Below are 24554 nucleotides of genomic sequence, written 5' to 3'. Positions count from 1 at the left end.
ATTTGTAAAGAGCTTCAAATGAGAAGCAAAATTTATGTTTATTTAAGATCAAACAATAAAAATTCTTTCAACACTTTCAAATAAATTTTAAACATGATAATTGATATTCATAGATAACTTATGAAAACCGAAGCAATGGTTTGCAAAGATGAAAATAATCGGAGAAGATAAAAGAATTTTGTAGAGACAAAAGCAATGACATATAAAAAAAATAAGGAATCCTAATTATGTTATTTTTATAGTAAAGAAGTGGAATATGAAAGATAAAAAACCTATTTATTTTTTAAATGTTGAAATTTTGAAATTTTTTGAGTAGGACTTTTTTTTAACAAAAACTTGAATTTTCTGAATTAGGCCGTGTCTTTATTTGAAATAAGGTGTCTTTTCTTGAACCAACACAAGAATATATGCTTCATAAGAGTTGTCTAGTGGAATTTTTGAAGGGAGATGATTGACTAGACATACCCGTAATACAATTGTGGTGCTCATAAGTATAATTCTTACGGTGATTTCAATTTATATTTATTGTTCTCATACTTTAACATAAAGTTTTGACATTTGTATTAACTTTTAATTAGGGTCTTGCATGAGATGTTTGTTGAAAGAAAATTGAAAAAGTATTGTTTCACGGATCCATTGAATATTTAATTTCAAGGTAATTCAACAAACACTATCATGATGCACATACAAAACAAGTTGATTAAAGAAAATAAAGATTGTTACATGGAACCGTTTATCCATAAGTAAGTATATGATTTAATTTATGGTTTAATTTATAAATGCATTTTATACACATTATTAATTATCCTGAGTGTTTATGTAGGAAACATTGACAACTAATTATTTTATGTTCGAAGCAAAATAATGTAGTTATGCTATGTTCGTTACACTATCATCTTGATGAAGATATGCAAAAGGTTTTAAGAGGATAAGTTGTATTATTTGTAGTACTCAAATTTTACCTTTAGTTTTGAATAGTTTTTATTCATTTGAGTAGTTTTTATTCATGTTTAGTTTTTACCGACATGTAGAGCTATTGAGGGATATAATTTTTTGAAATGTAATCTATATGGTAGAAGGTCAAAGTTCATAGAACCACATGTAATTACTTGTCCTTTTTGATATTATTTTATTTTCGCTAATGTATTACTTATGATTTGTGTGTATTGATTAGTAACTATATGAAAATTATTTGTAGTCGCATAAACAATCCAACGACTATGAATGTGGATACTATGTGATGAGACATATGTTTAATATTGTCTTAAGATGCATTATCAATTCATGGACTAAGGTATTAAATATCCATATACATGTAATTTATGTATAATTAAGTTAATTGTTGTTAGCTTATCATAATTTTTTTTTAATTATATGGGTTTAGCAACAAAGACCATTCTCAGGAGAAGATATAGATGACATCCGATCATGTTGAATCAGTGTCTTCCTATATTATCATGAATCTCGTAAACACTAGTTTTTCTTAATTTACATCTATAAACTAGCATTGTATATAGGTTTTGTCCTTATAGGTGCAAATATGTATATGTCAAAATATATATAGGTTCTCTTAGTAGAGGTTTTGTGTATCCCAAATATTATTATAAGTATTATAAGAATTCTACATTTTGTTTTATAAATTATGTAAATTTGGTATTTTGTCTTATGTTCGGTATAAAATATAAATTATTTGATTCTGTCACATTATCATGTAAGTTTTGTGTGAAAAAGTGATCGATTGGATTTAAAGCAAAAAAAATTGGTTATATGTCTCGGTTATTAACAAAATTGAATGTATATAGGGCCATATTTCCCTCGGTTATAAACAAAAACCGGTAGGTATATTGCGCGCTACATTTTTTTGAAAATAAAAAAGTATTGTTTTTGTGGATCGAACCAATGACCTTTTCACTTATCCCCTCGGTTATTCATATTGAAATATAAGGTTGCAGGTTTTCATAATACTCTTCGCTAGTCCAACTCTATGACCGAGGTAAAATCCTCTTCACGCTCGAGGTAAAAAGGGTATATTTATAGTACTGAGAATATGAAGATAATCCTTTACATTTTTTATTTTTGTTGTTAGAGAGAGACACGTCACATGTCCTTTGTTGGGTATGATTGTTAGGGTCGGCTCAATCATCTCGGAGGCCCCGTTCTTATTTCAAAAATGGACCTAAATTTTAAAAAAAAATGCAATTATAATAATTAAAAAAAAACAAATAAAAAATACAATTATGTATTAATCAAATATATACTTAATTATAATTATTGAGTTTTGATCAATCTCATTTTTTGTATGTATTGGATTTTTATCATAGATTTTTATTTATTTATTGAGTTTCTATTATAATATTTTATTTATTTCTATTAATACTTATGAAAAAAAATTGAACCTTTCAAAATTTGGGGCACTTCAAAATTTAGGACCCTGTGTTGTAGCACTTGCTACACTTGCACATGGCCAACCTAGGGTATAATGGAATGTCCTTAACTTATCATTGATAGAATAATGTCTTTATATACTCTTTATTACAAAATCAACGTCTTAAAATAGGCTTTATTGCAAAGATGAGTTATTAATGTAATGCAAGTAACTTAACTTGGCCTAAGTACATCAATTTTGCCTAATAAGTTAAAACTGTTAACAATAGTGAACACATAGAAACATAGAGAAGGAAAAAGATCTTTTGGCTTAGGGTTTCAATAGAATGAGAAAAAACTATAGAATAAGGTTTACACCCGAGTATAAATATTATATGCTAGGAGAATTCTAAACTATCCTTACAAAGATAAAATAAAACAATATAATAATAATAATAATAATAATAATAATAATAACAATAATAATAATAATAGTAATAATAATAATAATAATATCTAACATCTCCCCTCAAACTCAAGATGCATTAGTAGGAAGCGTTGAGAGTTTGTCAATCAAAAAACGAAATTATTTAATGGAATGCATCTTCGTAAACAAATCAGTAATATGTAAAGCAGAGGAGATAAACAATAGAGTAATTTTCCCATGCTGAAGATGATGACGAGTGAAGTGACAATAAATCTCAATGTGTTTGGTACGTTCATGAAAGATCGAGTTGTGGGCAATTTGAGTGGAACTCTTGTTATCACGATACATGGGAGTTGGTTCAGAAAGGATGACACCCATATCAGAAAGTAACCAACGCAAACAAACTAATTAGGTAGTGGTGGATGTCATAGCACGATACTCAGCTTCTGTAGAAGAACAAGAGACAATATTTTGTTTCTTACTCTTCCAAGAAATAAGAGAGTCTCCAAGAAAGATACAAAACCCTATGGTAGACTTGCGATCTGTAGGGTCGCCAGCCCAATCAACATCAAAATAAGCATACAATTCCAATAAGGACAATGAGGGGAAGAGAAGGCTCTGAAACAGGGTTCCTCAAAGATAACGACATATGCGACGAATGGATTCCCAATGCACTGTAGTAGAAGAGACAACAAATTGAGTAACAATATGAGCAACATAAGTAATATCTGGTCTAGTAATTATAAGGTACACCGAGCTTCCAATCAAAGTACAATATAAGGTGTGATCTAACAGAGGAACAACATCAGATGAATCATATTTTACATTCAACTCAAGAGGACTATCTACTACTCTAGTATCAGAAAGGCGAGTATGTTCAAGAATGTTGACAATATACTTGGATTGAGAGTGAATATAGCCTCTATGAGAGTAAGCAACTTCAATTCCCAAGAAGTACCAAAGAGTTCCTAAGTCCTTCATCTCAAACTGTTCGGCTAACTGTAATTTCAAATCATTAATTCCACCATATCATCACATGTAATAATCATATCATTAACATATAATGAGAGCAAAATATGACCATGACAAATGGTCTAGACAAACAAAGCAGAATCATGATCACTAGAGTAAAACCCAATAGATTTAATCAAAGTGGTAAACTTCTTAAACCAAGCTCGTGGAGCTTATTTTAGACCATATAGAGCTTTATTCAACCCACACACTTCCCCTTGATTATGAGAAACACCTTCTGGGGGTACCATATAAACTTCCTCTTGAAGACCACCATTTAGAAAAGCATTTTTAACACCCATTTGAGAAATATACCATTGACTAACAGATACAACATCAATAAGGATGCGTATAGTAGTCATCTTAGAAACAAGATAAAAAGTTTCTTCGTAATACATACCATATTACTGAGAGAATTCCTTAGCAACAAAACATGCCTTATAGTGTTCAATTGACCCATCGAACTTAGTTTTGATCTTGCACATCCAACGAGACCCAATTGCACGTTTTCTAGGAGGAAGAGGTACTAATTCCCAAGTATCTATTTTATGCAAAGCAGAAAGTTCTTATGTTATAACCTACAACCAAAGAGGGTCAATAATAGCCTCTTTATTGGAAGAGGGCTCAAACAAACTTCGGATAGAGGTTAGAAAAGAAGCAAAAGAAGCAGAGTAAGTGGAATAGACAAAATCAGGAAATTGAGTAGACTTACGTTCACGAGAGGGATAACGGGGAGTTGGAGGATCAACAATCACATGAAGTTCTTGGGTAGCTGAAAAAAGGGATGTAATTATCTCGAGTAGCAGTAGTATTAGTCATGTAATTCTTAAAATTACAATCACCAGAAACATTATCATTATGACCAAAAGGATCGATATGGGTGAGTTTTGAACGGTTAGTAATATGAGAATTAGAAGAAAGAGAGTAAAAGGAATGTGTTCAAGAAAAACAACATGACAGGAAACATACAATTTCCCTGCACTAGGATCATAACAATCTTAACCCTTTTTACCATCCCCATAACCAAGACAAAAACATATAGTTGAACGAGAAGATAACTTATTACGTTCTACTTGTGGGCGAAGAACAAAACAAGTAGAACCAAACACTTTCAAAGAGGAATAATCTGGGATATAATTATACAATTTTTCAAAAGGAGACAAACCCGATGTGATTCTATTAATAACATGAACAACAATAAGAATTACTTTACTCCAAAATTCACTAGGAACCCAAACATACAACAAAAGGGAAAAAGCAGTCTCAATAATGTGACAGTGTTTTCTTTCAGAAACTCCATTCTGTTGAGGAGTATCAGTACAATATGTTTGATTATTTTTACTATCAAAAGCAAGAAATTCAGAGAATTTATTAGATGTACACTCACCACCTAAATCACAATTGAAGCACTTTATAACAAAATTATGTTGAGTCTTAACCATAGCATGAAACAAACCGTAAATGTCAAAAAATTCAGAATGATTTTTCATAAGATAAACCAAATAAAAACAATTATAGTCATCAATAAATGAAACATAATGTTTAGATCCACCCTTAGTAATAAGCGGCGATGGACCCCATACATCATAATGAACTAAGTCAAACGGTGCATATGAAATGGAAACACTTTGACTAAATGGTAAAGCTGAAATTTTAGCAAGTTTATAACTACAACAATCAGAAATATCACTGATTTGTAACTTTTCTAAAGCTCCAGTAGAAGCCAAATGCTTTAATCTAGAAGCAGAGACATGTCCAAGACGGGAATGCCATAAATAAAAACTAGAAGACGAATAATTAAAATGAAAATAGAATAATAAATTAGACGTGGAACTAGAGGTTGAGGTTGCAGTATCTAGAACTCTCAACTCATTCAAAATATAAAGTCCATGTCTACGGTCTGTCCCAATCAGCCTCCCGGAATGAGGATCCTGCACACAACAAGAAGTGAAAGAAAATATAACTAAGTAACTAGAATCACATAATTGACTAATAAAAACAAGATCTAAAGTGAGGTTAGGAATATAATAAACATCACAAAATGACAAATTAGGTGTGGAGAGAGAACCAATGCCTGCTAATGGCATATGAGTGCCATCTGTAGTCACAACTGACATAGATGGTGCAATATTCAAAGACACAAATTATTTAGCATCGTATGACATATATTTTGATGCTTCTGAGTCTGGAATTCACATGGAAGGATATATACCTGACAAACAAGAAAAGTTCAAACCTTTAATAGAGGAGGCAGACATGGCATGTGACTGAGTGGCAAGAAGCTTTTAGAGCTGCTCTGTAATATCAAATATTTTATAAGTAGTCTCAGATGGATATACATGATTAGAACCAGAGTCAATGGTTGTAGGATCAACAACAACAACATTGGATGATGGACTTTTGAAATTTTTCTTACTTGCTTTCAACCCGAGACATTGTGCTTTCCAATGACCATTCTCCTTACAAAAAGCACATTCATCAATACCACGTCCAACCATACCTTGAGGTTTTCCTTTGTGAAATGGATTAGAAAAAGCAAATTGAGGAGTGGAGAGAACTCATTTATCTGAAATCAAATTAGAGTGGAACTTGAGTTAATTTCTTCTACCAACAATTTATTGAAAACTAAATCGACACTAGGAAGAGGATTACAATGCAGAATACCCTCACGAAGGTCCTCAAAATCATCCCTACGTGCCATCAGAAATTGAACCAACCGTTACTCTTCTCTTTGATCAGTGCACACTTTGACAACTTTCAATTCAGTTGATTCCATAAGAGCCAATTGATCCCACAAATTAGTCATCGTTGAATAAAATTCCTGAATGGTCATATTATTCTGTTTGAGAGCTCTAATATCACTCTTCATCTAATACCATTTTGCAAAATTAGATCGAACATACAAACGTTTCAAATTGTCTCAAACCTCCTTAGCAATATCGTATTTTGCTAGTTGCACATCTATTGACTGAGAAACAAAATTATTGATCCAAATAAGAACCTTCGAATTACTAACATCCCATGTTTCCAACTCTTTTGCATATTTTGCTTCATCCTTTTTATCTGTAGGTTTAACAGAGATTCCACCAACATAATTCCACATCCTTTTTCCTTTCAAAATTATTTTCATTACATAACTCCAATAAGAATAACTTTCTCCATTTAGTTGGACACTAACACACTAAAGAGCATCATCCTTATCATTACTCATTGTAATCAACTATGATATAACCAAAACACCACAATTAAATAAAGTATCAAATAAAATTAACTAAAAATAATAATCACTTTAACAAAAGTTCCAATTTTGCCAATTGTCGCACTTCCAAAATAATTAATATATCCAAGAATAGAATTGGTATGTATGCATATCAATTGTATCAAGAGTAATTGATATGTAGCAGTAACATGACAAGGAAAACGTGTCCAAACGGAATAAACAGTAACATGACAAAGGAAAAGCTTGCAACAAAGAAAAAGTTACACGTGATGCAAATAATAGAATAAACGTTAACAATAGAAAATATATGGTAGTAGTTTCCAAAATTAAACTCAACTCTTTGATACCATGTTAACAATAATAAACACATAGAAACATAGAGAAGAAAAAATGCCCTTTAACTTAGGATTTCAATAGAATGAGCAAAAACTATAGAATAAAGGTTACACCAAAGTATAAGTATTATATGCTACTCTTACAAAAATACAATAAAATAATATAATAATAATAATAATAATAATAATAATAATAATAATAATAATAATAATAATAATAGTAATATCTAACCAAATCTACGTGATCTAGTTAAAAAACGTAGTTCTATAAGTTAATCTCTTTTTCACATTTTTTTAATAACTTATAATTTAAATAAGTTTGTATGCTTCGATTTCATTAAAGAAACCTATATTTTACAAAAGGATTAAAAAATTACAAATGAATAAAGAGAAAATGGGAATATGCACGACAGAGTAAAATATTTTTATACTGTCAATCAATGAGACCCGTGTATTCCGTCACATCATACTTTTATTTTTAAAATACTATTATAATTTAAAAATATATATTTTAATTGAATGTCAGTGTAATACTTTTCTACACTGATAACATTACCTTTAACCTCATGAATAAATAAATATCATTATTTTAATCATAGAAAAAAGTACATTTTGAACACACAAAGGAGCAAGACGATTTCCCCTCATATTTTATTAAGTTGTGTGTGCCCCAAGAAACTTTCTCCCCCGCTAAAAACCATGTATCCCATCAAACTTAGGAATCACTTAATTATACTCCCATATAAATATGAAAACAACCAAATCATTGACATGACATAAATAATAATACTCCCAAAAAAAATTTGACAAACAAAGAAGATACTCAATCATTAATTAATAAATGCACAATGTTTCCTAATTTGTCCTTCAGTCCCAATCTTAACATTAATTCTGCCCATTTTCTCCATAGACTTGGCAAATTCAGTAAAGAATTTTTCATTTGATTGAAGATGTTGTGCAACAATTGATCTTGTTGTAGAACTTTTAAGCAAAGCAGCATCTGATTCAAACAAACCCCTTCTCTTAACTACTTGTTTGAAATAACCAAGATCAAATGTATTGCGACTTCCAGGGTCCATTTCGATAAGTGTGGTTTGATCATTGATATTCTTGCACTTAAATTTTTTCAAATTTGTAGCATATTCACTATCTAGATCCGGGTCTTGGTCACCTTTTCCGGTAAAATTATATAGTCGGTTTGAAATCGATGGACAATGAGAAACACCGATTGTATGAGCACCTGAAAGAATTGTTAATTTGATAACTAGGTTAGTTCAGTTAACAATTTAACACTTGAAAAAGCGTAACTATGTCTTGTGTCTGTGTTAATGTTTCATAAAAGCTTCGTAGCATGAAACACATAATGATTGGCATACCAGAAAGCAAAACCAAGTCATTCGCATCAAGTCCAACATTTCCAAAGAGTGTTAGAAGAGTGGTGAGGTTGTTAAAAGGAGCAGGAAGGGTGATAAAAACATCTGCTGCTTTAGAGATGGTTCCGTCCCTTCGACCCGTTGGAACATTCCAATAAGGTCCACCCTGCAAATTCATATCAAATATATAACTCACTAGAAATTTGTCATGAATTGTTATGACATGAATGGAAAAAATGAATACTTACAATGGCATGAACTGAGTCTCTAGCACTCAAACTCAATATATCAGCACAAGAAACAACACCGGGGCATTCGGCTTCAATAAGACTCTTTACAGTGTTAATGAAATCAAAACCTCGAAGCGTGAGATTTGGAATCGAGTCCTTTTCAGCTTGATTGGTTTGTGTTGAGTTCACAAGCACCGACGCATCACACCCCTAAAGTCATAATAAAAAATCATTTTTTATATATTAATTTTGTACCATCGACACTTCTGAAAAAAATATATTTAACGTGACTTTTACCTATCATATTCTGTATATGCGTAAATGGTTCATAGTAATTAAATATAAATATGAATATATGAAAGTAAAGCATAAACATAAAGAAGAAAAGTTGTATACCCTAACAAAACAGTCATGAAAATGTAGTCTTATGAGTGCAGCTGCTAGTGAAGGTGCATTAGGAATATGTTGATGAACATACTTCAAAACTATTTCTTCAGCTTTTGGGCAGCTTTTACCATAGTAACCTAACTTCAATTCAGCATCACTTGATCCAATTATTGCTACAACACATATAATTAAAACCATAAAGTAACTCTGGCTTCCCATTTTCAAGTAATTAGCAAAGATGTTAAATATTAATTTGCCACAATTACTATATGAAAAAGCTAACACACTTTTTTTTGTAAGAAACTATTTCATTTGCCTTGTTGTTTCCATACCAAACAATGCCTTGTTATTTATAGTCCTAAGTTTGTGTTACACTACCACGTTCTTGTTCATTTTTTTATCATAAACTTTTTTGGGTAATAATGTCAATTAAATCTATTTTACATGTTATGTCTCACCTTCTACTTTGGACCTTATAGCTTCCAATTGTATAAAACTAATTTTAACGATTTAGCAGTTTCTTGCGGTGGTGGTTAACATATATGTAATTGATGTGTCTATCTTAACAGCAAAATTATTTATTTTTCTAAGAAACAAGTTTTATTGATAATTTTAAAATAACAAGTTGACTTAACAGTTTTGATAAGGCTTTGATGGCTTTAATCTTTCTGTCACACACATGAGCCATCACCTTTTGCTCAATAAATTACATATTATGAAGAAACTGTTCATAAGAAAAAAAATGGGATCATGGTGCATGGAATATTATTATTATTATTTTACAATAATGCATGAATTATTATAGAGTAGGTGAATAACAGTTGTAAATCTTAATCATTATGATTATTAACACATAAAATACTCGTTGAAGACAAATAGCATGAGTTTGTAAACAAAATTAGAGTCAATTAATACTAATCATGAATTGGTTTTCTTTTGCCTTTTGGTGTAGAAAATGAGAAGGGAGAAAACTATATGGTAGTATAGATAATTTTCTGCATTGCTTGAATCTAAAGGCATGTGGATTTGTCTATGTCTATCTGCATTAGAATGATAATAATAACATTTAAAATTAAAAGTCAAAACTACAAAAAGAGAGAATTATGGCTAGTATTACGGAGAGAATAGTGTAGCAAGACCAACATAACTTGCTTAAACATGTTAAAGTCTGACAAGTTCATACGAAGATGGATAATGTGGATAATGGATAACTTATAAAAGATGGCATTTTTTTTATGACAAATTAATATATTAATAAAAGAGAGAATAAATTGAATTGAGATAAAATATATCACCTATTCACTTTTATTAAGCGTCTTATAAGATTAATTAATTTTAATTTTAACTTTTAGTTAAAAAAATATATCACCTATTCATTTGTTTTTTTAGAAAAATCATGAAATTCTTTTATTAAAATAAAAAATCGTTCATCTCATTTACTTAGTAAAACCGAGAAAAAAAGTTACAATAATTTTTATATATAAAGCATCACGCAGGGATGGAACTACCTACCTTCAAGACGTAGGCCTATGCCCCACTAAAATTATACATTAATTTATAATGTAAGTAGTGTTAGACTGTAAGTGTATATTGCATGATTATTTTGTTTCAAAATATATTGCAAAATCGTCTACTAAATAATAAAAAGCTCTTAATGTGCTGAATATTTTTATCTTATCTTTTTGATAGTGTATTTTTTTTTATTTAAAAGAAATTAATGATCTATGAACTGTCCATTGATTTGTGAAGACAAAATATTGTATACTTATAATTAGGAAATAAGAAAATCTTTAATATTTTTAAAATAATAAAAGTTTTAAAAAGTAATTATAATATTTATTTATAAATAATATATTATACTTTTAATATAAAAAAATTATAAATTTTATCCTCAAAATTTCAAATTTATGGCTTTGTCGTTGTTTCTACCTCCGAACTTAATTTTTCATTTATGTAGTTATATTTCTCCCTAAACCAAACATTATTTTATATTATTCTTGTTGTTGATTTTATTGTTGTTTCTATTGTTGTTACGGTTGTTTTGTAGTTGTTGTGTTGTTGCAGTTGTTTTCCTAGAAATAATTTCTCAATGTTGTCATCAAGATAAATATTCAATGATTTATTGTTTGTCTTGGTTGACAACTATGAAAAACCCATTCTTAATCATATTTAGAATATATTGCATCTCAAAAAAAAAGTCAATAGTAAGAAGTTGTATTTGATATTTCTTAACGTTCACCATTTTTTTTTCTACAATAAAAGTTATTTATTCCCTCGATTGGGCTGACAATTGAGGAGAAAAGTTTCTAAGGGGCACACTTCAATTTCCAGTAACTAATGTTTTATATTTTTATTTCTTGTAAAATGTCATCCTTATTTTATTCTATTTATTTATTAAAATTTTAATTACATATTCCCTCTAATCTAAATGCAAAACGAGTGAAAAACTAATGACGCTCTTATTTCTTAAAATCATTATGTTACCTCTCATTTACGTTTTCTTTTCTATTAACTTTTTAGTTCTAGCAAACAAAGCACCTTCTTCATCTTCTACACTAAATCAAACTAAACTTCATCTTTCAAGTCGAATTAAGTAACCAAATGAGGAAGAAAACTCGAACAAAATTAGAATAAAGAAATTCAAGTGAATCTCGAATAAGAAAACTCAAAACTCATGCACAAATAATTTTTTTACTCTCTTGCTGCGTTTCCGGTACGTAAATCCTTTCTCCATGATTGTACCAGTAATGTTAAACTTGTTGTTCATGTTGTTGTTGAGATATTTAAGGTTTAATGTTACTATTGTGTTTAAGAATGAGGATTTAATGTTATTGTTTTTGTTGTTGTTGTTATTATTATTATTGTTTTGTCGAGATCAAATATTTAATGTTATTGTTGTTTTGTTGAGATTGAATATTCATTATTGTTGTTGTGTTACTTTGTGTAGAATTTTGATTTCATTTTCAAAAAATACGTAATTATGGATCATAGTTAAATAAAAACAAATAAATTAAGTGATGAGAAGATTTTTTTTAAATAATCATATTTTTTTAAAAAAATTCAAAAATGACCATAATTTAAAAAAAATTACAAAAATGGACAGTTTTTTGCCCTAAATTATACATGGGCGCCACCCTAGATGGCGCCTACCCTAAATGGGCAGTTTTTAATAGGAGGGCAAGTCGCCACTAGGAGTGGCGCCTACTCCTAAATGTTTTTTTAAAAATTTTTTTTGCTTTTTTTAAAAAAAAATTTAATATGTTTTTAATTATTTTTTAAATTTTTTTAAATCTTTTTTAACTAATTTTAAATTTATTAATTTATGTTTATTATAAATTATATTAATTTATATTAATACATATATATATATATATATATAAATAATATTATTTACAATATATATATATATATATATATATATATATATATATATATGTATATTAATTTATATATATTAATTTAATTTATAACTAAATAATATTATTTATAAATTTTTGGGAGAATTAAGGTTAATCATGTTAGGGTTAATTAATCAATTATAATTAGGGTTTATTGATCGGTTATAATTAGAGTTTGGTAGTTATGACCTAATTCAAACCCTAATTCTCCTTAAGACTAATTAATCAAGTGCGACACTAATTAGGGTTAAGTACATTGGTGTACCAGTTGAGTTATTTCCTTGCATTTTCTTCACCATTTTTTCCTATCACTTTCTCTATCAAGTTGAGTTCATGGCATCCCCCAGACCGTCATCATGGCAGCGAACATCATCAAGGCGGCCGGATCCTGAACCAGTAATCTTAAAAAGGGATGGGCATGTTATTTTCTCGCCTGTCAAACCCCCAATGGAGATGAAATTTTGGAACATCCGTTCGTTGGACCAACTAAAAAGGTCCTTGATGTCTTTGTTAGAGGGAGATTACCAACCTGGTGAAGTCATCAGAATGATTCAGAGGCTTAGAACAAGGTTCTCATTTGAAACTGGAGAAGCGGTACGTTGGTGGGTTGAAGTTGAAAGCGACATTGATTGCATCCAAATGATGCATGGATCAGATGACATAGTGTTAACTGTTGTAATTTCCTAGATTTTAATGGTTGTTTGTGTTGTTGTTCTTGTATATGTTATTGTTCTAGTACTTGTTCTTGTTTTAGTACTTGTTCTTGTTCCAGTATTTGTTTTTGTTTTAGTATTTGTTGTTCTAATGTTAGATGTTTGTGTTTGTTGTTCCAATGTCATCTTCTATTTGGAATAAAAAGTAAACTTTATTGATAAATAGCATTGGTACACAGAGTTATGAATATGAAAACTATGTTGTGGAACTAGATCCACGATATGGACATTTGTTCTTATTATGTCCCAGTTGTCGACATATGCTACACTTCCTCTGCATTCTCTCTGCGATGTCCATTTCAGTTCTAATGCGCCTGCTGTTTGGGTGACCATTTTTATTCCGCCGCATCGAATCGTTGTGCCAAACAATTTCCCCGTCATACTCTGGCCAATATGCCTCCAATGCTACCACCGGAAAAGGATTGTCGTATACATTTAGCAATGTTGCAACTTTGTAGATGGGAGACACTAGCGACAATGCATCAAAGTGGGTGTGTGAACACCCTGCAATGACATGGGAACAAGGCATACGATAGGCCTGAAATTGACCACAGTCGCACCAACAGTCTGGTATTAGGACCATATACTCTTGTCTGGGCAGCCCCTGGTTGTGGTCAATTGTTTCCTTGACACTAAAAGTGTGGCCATGGCGGTCGAATTCCGTAACCCGATGGCTGCTGGCTTTGGCAGATTCCTGCCTCATAAACTTCATGCAAGCATCACTATACACTTGACTCGTCTGTAACACTGCATGTCAACGCTTGCCTCTTGTTACGAACAACGTTGTCATCCGAAAATAGGTCGCACTCACCAAAGCGGTTACCGGAAGGTTACGTATGCCCTTAAAGACGTCGTTCATTGATTCCACAAGATTTGTTGTCATGTGGCCCCACCTCACCCCATCGTCGTATGACCTAGTCCATTTTTCTCTGTTAATATTATCGATCCACCTCCCTACATCAGAATTTGCCAACACTATTTCCCGGCGGTAGTATAGGAATCTAGGTTGGTTTAATGCATACCTCGCGTTTATCAAATTTTGCTTCAAGAATTTATCTTTGAACTCCCGCATAAAATTTTGAGCAATATGCCTGATGTAGTAGACATGCGTAGACGGGGGGTCATGCCAACCATTTGTTGGATTATTGTATGCACTTTCTATGGAAGCGTGCCTGTCAGAAATCACACAGATGTCAGCTTGTGGAGTCACGTGCGTTCGGAGATTCTTAAGAAAGAAACTCCAAGCAACAACCGTTTCTCCTTCTACCAATGCAAAGGCTATTGGGAAAATATTAGAATTTCCATCTTGTGTGACCGCCATCAGTAACGATCCTTTGTATTTCCCATACAGCCAAGTTCCATCGACTTGAATAAGCGGCTTGCAGAATGTGAAACCGATGATGCAGGGACGGAATGCCCAGAAAAGTCTATGGAATATTCCATTACCTTCTAGACGAGTTCCGTCAGGGGATTGTGCCGGCAAGGTCTCCATTATAGAAACTGTCCCAGGTGAATACAAATGTAGTGCAGCCAGGTAGCGCGAAAGTTGTTTGTATGATTCCTCCCAATTACCGTATACCAGTTCAATTGCCTTGGTTTTCGCTAACCAGGCCTTTCTGTACGACGGTGTATATTTGAAAACAGCAACACAATGGGAGATAATAGTTTTGACCTTGAGTGACGGGTCAGCTTCAACAAGAGGTATTATGGAATGGCAGATCATATCATGGCTAAGTTTGCGATGATCATGTGCCATGTTTGTGTTGACGCAAGTGTGAGCTTGAGAAGTGGACCCTATCACCCACACATTATGTTTCTTCTTGTACGATGCCATCAACCTATACCCACACTCCGGGTTTTTGCATAAAATAACGTATCTTTCCGGGTTTGATTTGTTAACATCGTAGTCAACACAGTTTTTCAAGTGCCAGTTTTTTATTGCTAACAGACACTCTTCCTTGGTCCGAAATTGGTCACCCTTCTTTAACTCCTCATCAGACCTCATATATGGCTATCCACCTAGCCTGCAAGATTCTCACGCATGCCTATCCAGCTCCACCTAGCCTGCAAGATTAGATAAGACAAGACTTCAATGTATTCGCCACCTAGAGTGGCGAGTTCATGTCTTATCCTGACCTACTGATGCATGCAGTAGACGTGTCAAAATTATTACATGCATGCAGCTCCACCTAGCCTGCAAGATTCTCAGACAAGACAAGACTTCAATGTATTCGCCACCTAGAGTGGCGAGTTCATGTCTTATCCTGACCTACTGATGCATGCAGTAGACGTGTCTTATGTGAAGACATGCATGCAGCTCCACCTAGCCTGCAAGATTCTCAGCCAACTTTGCATGCATTACACGTGTCAAATTTTTACATGCGTTACACGTGTCCATTTTTTTACATATTCATACTATTTGAATACGGTTATAAATAGCAGGTCATTCTTGAAAATTTTCATCATCCACTAACACTTTTTTTCAGAGAGCACCGGCGAACTTTTCATCAACAAACCTACGTTCTACATTGCAATCATGTCTCTTCTTACCATGGGCCAAGAACACAGAGGCACTAGGGCGAACATTGCCTCATTCGTAAGTTTTTCTTGAACATTGCCTCTTTCGTATGTTTATAATTTATTTTTTAAAACTCCAATATAATGATTGTTTATATTGTTTGTTTTTAAAGGATCCCAAGAAATTTCGTCAACGTTCACACCCTATGGCTTATCCAGACCCATGGTGCGTACCTTACATAGAGCGTGCGGGGTTCGGTCATGTTATGCATGTGGTAAATGCCACAATTGATGTGAAATTTATTCTTGCTTTGTGTGAACGTTGGAGACCAGAGACACACATTTTTTACCTACCAACTGGTGAATGTACCGTCACACTAGAGGACGTGTACATGCTTTTGGGTCTTCGAATAGATGGTAAGCCCGTGACTGGAAATGTTCAACAGCCCAACGAACTATGTGTTCAAATATTGGGCATAGATCTAGTCGAGGGTGAGGGATCTGCGAAAGCAAGGGGCCAGGGTATTAAATTATCGAGCCTCCAATTCTACCACGACGCTATAATTTTGACTGAGGATTCGTCCGAACAAGAAAAAATAATAAAAACAAAGTTTTACATTATGTTATTATTTGGGAACTTGTTATTTCCCGAAGGCACGGGAAATAGCATAAACTTTATGTACTTGAGTTTGCTCGAGGACATAGATAGAATAAGCACGTATAGTTGGGGTTCTGCTGTATTGGCTTTCCTATATAGTTCTTTGTGTAAAAATGCACAAAATGACCACTGTACATTTTCTGGATGTGCTTTTTTGCTCCAAACATGGGGGTGGTGGAGATTGCCGAGGCTAGCCCCCGAAAATCCTAACGTCTACTCCTTCCCCTACGCAACTAAGTAAATTTATGATGTTATTTCATTTTGTATATTTATTCTATAAATATTTGTAAATAATATTATTTATCTTTTTTTGTTTAGGTTCATTGCAACTGGACTAGATTACAGTCTTACCCCGAAAAATAAAATAATATTTTATCGTCAACTCTTGGATCGTCTCCGAGCACAAGATGTATTACCACTAAATCATTCATCTTCTAACTAATTTATTAATATCAAGCATTCTCAATAAATAACATATTTATTTTTTTCTTTGCAGTTTATTTGGAGACCATATTTGGGATTGGAACATCAACCCAACCCCGAAGATGCAGCTGTTTGGACAGCAAAAACGGCTATCATGCGGTTCACCACTATGGAGATGCACCAAAGTGACTGTGTCAAACTGCAATTCGGAATGCATCAAGAAATCTCAGGCCCCCCAATGTCTTTGGAACCTTGACATCTTAAAAAAGTCAGCCACCAGTGGTATGTCCAAAATTGGAAGGCATTTGCAAAGGAGTTCCGTAAAATGTGGAAAGAGCGTGCCCACTATGTTCTACAATTTCCGGTGGCGCCCAACGAAATGAAGCCGACAAAGGAATATGTGGATTGGTATAGAGCAAATACAAATCCATAAATGATTGTGTCTGACCCGTTCTATTTGGACGATCCCCGAATGCAACAACCATATCTCCAACAACAACAACAACCACAATATTCCCAACAACAACAACCACCACAATATTACCAACAACAACAACCACCACCACCGTATTACCAACAACAACCACCACCACCGTATTACCAACAACAACCACCACAACACATGTCCACCCCCCAACCAAATCAACACTACATACCACAAACTCAACCCCAATATCATGAAGATTACCAACACCAACCTCAACATTCCCACCACCATCAACAGTCCCAACACCTACCACAAACTCAATCCCCCCCACCAACACCAATCCCAACACTTCCATCACGACGATGTCCCGGACTCTTCCAGTCCTCGACTTAGCCCCGACATAGGTATACAAGAGGATTACCAACAAGACTACTACACACCACAACAGACATTGTTCTTTAGCCAACCCGATTCAACCCTCAACTACCAAAGGCCACATTTCGAGGGCGCATCCAACAGGAGTCAGTTTGTCCCACCGAGACAAAGCTTTGAGGGCGCAGAGGGCACCCGCCTTTCCTACAGCACTGAAGGGACTTCGACCCAACCACAACGGCAAAGAGCAAGGGGACGTGTTAGGACTAGGGGTGGGAATAGAGAAGCACCACCACCACGTGAGCCATCTAGACGAGTAGTTAGACCTCCCCCGTGCGAATCGTACCAGGGACCGCATAATATGTAAAAAATCCCAAATTAATAATGCATTTTAATTAAACTTTATAATATTTGTCTTGTGTATTATTTTAATATAAATATATTGTGTTTATTAATATAAATTAATATATATAAATTAATATATTTATATATATATCTTGTGTATTTTACAAATATATACTTAATATTATTTATTTACATGTATATAAATTAATATATTTTAATAATTTATAAATAATATTATTTAGTTATAAATTAAATATATATAATATAATATATATATATATATATATATATATATATATATATATATATATATATATATATATATCTTATAAATAATATTATTTATATATATATATATATTAATATAAATTAATATAAATTAATATAATTTATAATAAATATAAATTAATAAATTTAAAATAAATTAAAAAAGATTTTAAAATTTTTAAAAATAATTAAAAACATATTAAAAAAAAAGCAAAAAAATTAAAAAAAAAACATTTAGGAGTAGGCGCCACTCCTAGTGGCGACTTGCCCTCCAACTAAAGGGTAGGCGCCATCTAGGGTAGCGCCCATGTGTCTTTATGGCAAAAAAGTGCTCATTTTTATAATTTTTTTTAAATTATGGTCATTTTTGAAATTTTTTTAAAAAAGATGATTATTTAAATAAAATATTCTAAATGATGAATGATAATGGAGTACGTCAATTTCTTAATTTTTTCGAAAGAAATCTCTCTGATAATAAAATAAATAAAATTTATTCTCTTGCAAGAATACAAAGGAAAAAAAAAGGGTGAAATGGAAGAAATATTCAATCATAATGTAGATAAAATTTAATTACAAAACTATATCAAATTTTTTAATGTATCTCATTAACAAACTATTTTTAATTAATAAAATTTTATAGACATATATAGTTTTGAATCCAATATGCAATAAAGGGATATGCCAAGTGTCTTAAGCTTGAAACCATAGTATTGAATGGTCATGTTTCATTTATTGATCTTCTTGATCAAATCAGAAAATTAATTATAAAAAGTATATTAGAAGAATTAATTAATGAAACTTAACATAACACCATTATTATTATTATTATTATTATTATTATTATTATTATTATTATTATTATTATTATTATTATTATTATTATTATTATTATTATTATTATTATAAGTTAAATTATAGTTTTGTTTTCTTTGTATATCAAAATTAGTCTTTTATTTTATTTTTAAACTGTTTTAATTCCTCATTTTCAATTTTGTTCTAAAAAACGTTGAAGTATAATTTTTTTAGTAGATGGTATATTTTTGGTGATGTGGCATGATAGTATTTTTTTTTATTTATCAAGTCTTTTTTTTTACTTTAATCACTAAATATATTATTATATTAGGAAAAAAAAGTCATTTAAATTATATTCATATAATTTAAATTATTATTTTTGTCATATTAATAACTAATTATTACATATAAGATAAATTGATTATTATTTATCATAGTAATTAATTATTTGTAATAATAATTACTCCCTTTATTCTAAAATAAGTGTCACATTTAATACCGGTCACTTCATCTTACCAATACAATTTAAATTTTTATCTCTCAATTATATTTTTTAATTAATATTTTTAGTTTATTCTTTTCTAATTATTTATTAATGTTAATTCAAATATACCAATAGTTGATAAGGATAAATTAATAACTTATTTTAGGAGTATAAAACTGCTATAGTCAAACCACTTTAGCAAGAGCATTCAACGAAGTGTATAATGGAAAGTTCAGGCATATAGGACTTAGACATTCGTTTGTGAGAAAAATGATTAAGGATGGAATCATTTCACTCACCTATATACGAACAAGCTATAATTTGGTCGATCCATTTACTAAACCACCGGGCAAAGACTTAGTAAAAACAACCTCGAGAGACACGGGGTTGAAATTCCTTGAATAAGAGTTCCAACAACGGCGACAACTCAATCTTATGTTAACAGAATATTAACTTCAAGATTCAATGGGTAACAACAAGTCGTTGATTTAGATGTAAGTCAGACATTGGGTAATAATGTTGACTATTTTAAATAGAGGGTTGGGATTTTCAAAACCTCTTAATGAAGTTCATAACTGAGGAAAAGTATCTCATGAAAAAGGATATAACATGAACTTCACCTATGTGAATTTCGAGATGATGTCGTCTAAAAGTGAGAGTTGGAGTTTCTCTCATGAAAAATTCATGAAACATGATAGCATATGGCCATAAATAAGTACTAAGCGAGATATGTAGAGGAAGAACCTTTAAAGAGTGTGTGTAAGGTAACGTCAGTCTAATCATATGGATTAATGGTTTAAAAGTATTACTACCTAATATTCCAATTAAACTTTGTGTTATCCTCACTAAGGTTAAGTTTTAAATCGAAAGATACCTAACTGTATTAACACTTTTATATCTCATTTTCTGGAATTAGTTTTGTCATATTAGAACAAGTGGGAGATTGTTGGAAATTATAAACAATAATTGTCATGGGTATGTTCCAATATGACAAACATGGGCAATTGAGTTAATGGCAATAAATGCATTGCAAATAGTCCCACATAGAAAGTGGAGCTAGCATTAAAAGCATTTATAAAGACCTTGAAACATTAAACTCACCAAAGGAGTCAAAGAGGATAAGGTGTCACATGGACATATGTGGTGGTCCCAAATATTATGGCACATGTCAGATCCAAACAATCCCTCTCGGTGTAGCCACCGAAGACACCGACTCCGACTCCGGGACCAGATCAGAGGGCATAGGCATAGAGGCGCTAAACGTTAATATTAGATTTTTTTTGTTGACTTTAAAATCGACTTAGCCAATGCTAAATGTTAATATTGATTTTTCTGGATTGAATTTAGAGTCGGTTGGGTCGATGCCAAACATATTTATTGACTTTTTTTTGTTTGCATTAGAGTCAGTCGGGCCGATGCTAAACGTATATATTGACTTTTCTTGGTTGATTTTAGAGTTGTTTGGGCCGATGCTAAACATATACTGACTTTTCTTTGTTGACTTTAGATTCGGCTAGGGCGACGCTACACGTATTTGTTGACTTTTCTTGGTTAACTTTAGAGTCGACCTATGCAATGCTACACGTATTTGTTAACTTTTCTTATTTAATATTAGAGTCGGCCTATTCGACACTTCACATATTTGTTGAATTTTCTCGGTTGACTTTAGAGTCGGCCTGACCGATGCTACACATATTTATTGACTTTTTACCTTTTGAATATTGTAGTGTCGATCACTGTTACCGTATATTTAGACTCGGGTTAGCCGAGGCTGGTTAGCCATGACTTCTTTTCAGCCGACACTACATCATAACTTTAGAGATTTTGCCCAAGACCCGACACCAACGCTAAAGTTGATGCTAAACTCATATAAGTGTCTATTTTCGAACTTTTAGCGTCTACAACACTAATATCTGCTTTTCTAATAGTGGGTATTGTTGATGATGTGTTTAATAAGCTGCTATTTTGGTGAATGGTAATGATAGTGGTGAAGAAGAATAATGAAAGAATGTATTTTCTAGATTGATCATGGTGTAGTGGTGGTGGGAAGGATAGTGATGTTTAATGAAATTGACTTTGCTTTATACATGTTCAGAATTAGATTCATAAACTTGTATTGATGTTAGATGTTCAATTTTGATTCATAAATGTGATCTTTGATGATGTTGAAGATGTGAGAGAGTGTTTTTATTTTCAATTATTAATTTAAATACAGATCTAAAACCATTGTTTAATCATACATAAGTTCCTGTCTTTAAATTACTTGGGTTTTAAGTTGAAATGAGTTAAGTTTGACATATGAGTTAGTGTTATAATGGTGGTAAAGAATGTCCAAACAATAAATGAGGGATCAACAATACACCAAATGAATTCAATATAATTTTGTTTTTCTTTTTGAAATATAGTAATTTAATTCATTTAGTTTTAAAATTTAAATGTAATAATAAATTATTACCATAGCAAATAATAATTTAAATGGTATGAATATAATTTAAATTACTTTTAATTCTTTTTGTTTTTTTAATATAATTCTTTATACTATAGATTAAAGTAAAAAAAAAGACCTATTAAATAAAAATAAAAATCGGTCCATGCCACATTATTAAAAATCATAAAAAATGTGACACGTATTTAAAAAATTATACTTTAAAAAAATTTAAAACTAAAATTGAGGATGAGCAACCAAAAGTGTTTAAAATAAAATAGGATAATTGATTTCAAATGATAAAATAAGATAATTTAATCTTATTATTGTTAAAGCCTTATTGGTTAACTTAAATTAGGGTCAAAACAGTTAATAAAAATATAATAATCTAAATAATAATTTCTAATTTGGACTTTAGAGTTTTGACTATCCGATTTGATATATAATTTAAAAGACAGGCCAAATAATGTAAGTAGTAATGAATTGAAATAAATTTATTCTGTTTACATATTTTGAAAATAACATGTACAGGAAATATAATATGTGTGTGTATCCATGATGTAAAGTAAAAACATTTTAAAAAAATAATATAGGTATAAAATAATTTCCATGTTGATGCATTACAATGATATATTTTAATATCATAAGTCAAAACTGTGTCTACAGATAGATAAGTATATACCGTTATGGATAACTTGCATAAGCATACAATGCAGAACTTTCACCATAAAAAGAAGAATACAATGTCACCGTAACAAAGTGCAATAACAAAGTAAAATCTCCCGTTATAAAATATGAAAAATTGTAACCGATTTAAGATAGTTGTTATGTAGTGCTTTAAAATCTGAATCAGTAGTTTGGACCAAATTAAATGGGAATCTGACTGGCTTTACAAAGGAATGGGACTGGTGTTAATACTAGATTGGAAAAGTTTCCGATAAATGAGACAAAATTACTGGATTTCGTAAGAGTCGACATCGATCTATTTGATAGACATAATAAAATAGTATTATTGTCAGGATCCTATGAAACCCAGACTCGGATACCGACACATGACACGACACGGACACAAGGACCCCGCTAATGTAAAAATCATAGGACATGGACACGGATATATATATTTTCTATATTAATATAATAATATAATTTATGAGGAAAATTTGTAAAGAGCTTCAAATGAGAAGCAAAATTTATGTTTATTTAAGATCAAACAATAAAATTCTTTCAACACTTTCAAATAAATTTTAAACATGATAATTGATATTCATAGATAACTTATGAAAACCGAAGCAATGGTTTGCAAAGATGAAAATAATCGGAGAAGATAAAAGAATTTTGTAGAGACAAAAGCAATGACATATAAAAAAAATAAGGAATCCTAATTATGTTATTTTTATAGTAAAGAAGTGGAATATGAAAGATAAAAAACCTATTTATTTTTTAAATGTTGAAATTTTGAAATTTTTTGAGTAGGACTTTTTTTTAACAAAAACTTGAATTTTCTGAATTAGGCCGTGTCTTTATTTGAAATAAGGTGTCGTATCCGTGTCCGCAACAATTAAATTTTTCTTTTTCATTGGACACTTCAAAAATGTGTCTGATACGTGTCGTACGTATGTCGTACGCGTGTCGGTGTCTGACACGTGTCCGACACGGTGACATGTTGTGTGAATGGCGTGTCGGAGCTTCATAGTCGGGAACTGACATTTAGATAATAAAAGCATTATTAATTTTTATCATTTTAAGTATTCTTGTTTATATTTGTTCATCTTATTCATATTTGTGAAGATATTTTATTATCTTGTCACTAAGTTGTGTGGTTAGATTCCTAAATATGATTTATGCAAGAGATCAAATACGGTTTGATCCCCTGAAATTGAAAGAACAACTTGCAAAAACAACATCAAAACTAGAATAAGAAAACAACTAGACAAAAGAATAGAATAAATGGAAGAAACTTTTGTTTCTACAAAACAAGAAGAAATCATGGTTGATCATGGTATAATAACAACAATCAGGCCAACAATGCCAACAACAATGAAAACCAGGTCATTAATAATGGAGGTTGCATGTCATGCCACAATGGTCCCAAGAGGCTAGCTCGCATAGGCAGACCACAAAGAAACATTAGGCAAGCTGAGATGAAAATTAAATTACTTCAAATTTTATATGCTAATCATTTTGGAGGTCTAGACTACGAGACTTCATATACACATCTCACAAAATTCTACGAGTTGCCCAAAGAAGAGGAAGAAGCAATATTCATGTGGTTATTCCCCCATTCATTGATAGGAATGGTACTTGGATCAACTAACACAGATAATGAGTGATTGGGATATGCTTGAGGAAAATTTCTTAGCAAATTTTCCCGCGCACCAAATTCATG

General features: G+C 31.5%; 2 protein-coding genes across 2 annotated transcripts; both read right to left on the bottom strand.

The window, feature by feature from the left end:
• Positions 1 to 3424: 3424 nt before the first annotated feature.
• On the bottom strand, positions 3425 to 4164 carry LOC127114554 (uncharacterized mitochondrial protein AtMg00810-like). Its single transcript, XM_051046620.1, has 2 exons — positions 4015 to 4164; positions 3425 to 3790 (listed from the first exon to the last, which is right to left on the bottom strand). The coding sequence occupies exons 1-2, from the start codon at positions 4162 to 4164 to the stop codon at positions 3425 to 3427; spliced, it is 516 nt and encodes a 171-aa protein (XP_050902577.1).
• A 3750-nt stretch (positions 4165 to 7914) lies between these two features.
• LOC127114553 (peroxidase 39) lies at positions 7915 to 9688 on the bottom strand. The gene is made up of 4 exons (XM_051046619.1): positions 9357 to 9688; positions 8979 to 9170; positions 8734 to 8896; positions 7915 to 8597 (listed from the first exon to the last, which is right to left on the bottom strand). Exons 1-4 carry the CDS (start codon positions 9564 to 9566, stop codon positions 8188 to 8190), a joined length of 975 nt encoding a protein of 324 aa, XP_050902576.1. The 5' UTR covers positions 9567 to 9688; the 3' UTR covers positions 7915 to 8187.
• Between the last annotated feature and the right edge of the window lie 14866 nt (positions 9689 to 24554).

Source organism: Lathyrus oleraceus, unplaced genomic scaffold, assembly GCF_024323335.1.
Source record: "Lathyrus oleraceus cultivar Zhongwan6 unplaced genomic scaffold, CAAS_Psat_ZW6_1.0 chrUn0570, whole genome shotgun sequence".
In the NCBI taxonomy this organism is placed as follows: domain Eukaryota; kingdom Viridiplantae; phylum Streptophyta; class Magnoliopsida; order Fabales; family Fabaceae; genus Lathyrus; species Lathyrus oleraceus.
This window is presented reverse-complemented; position numbering and strand designations above follow the sequence as displayed.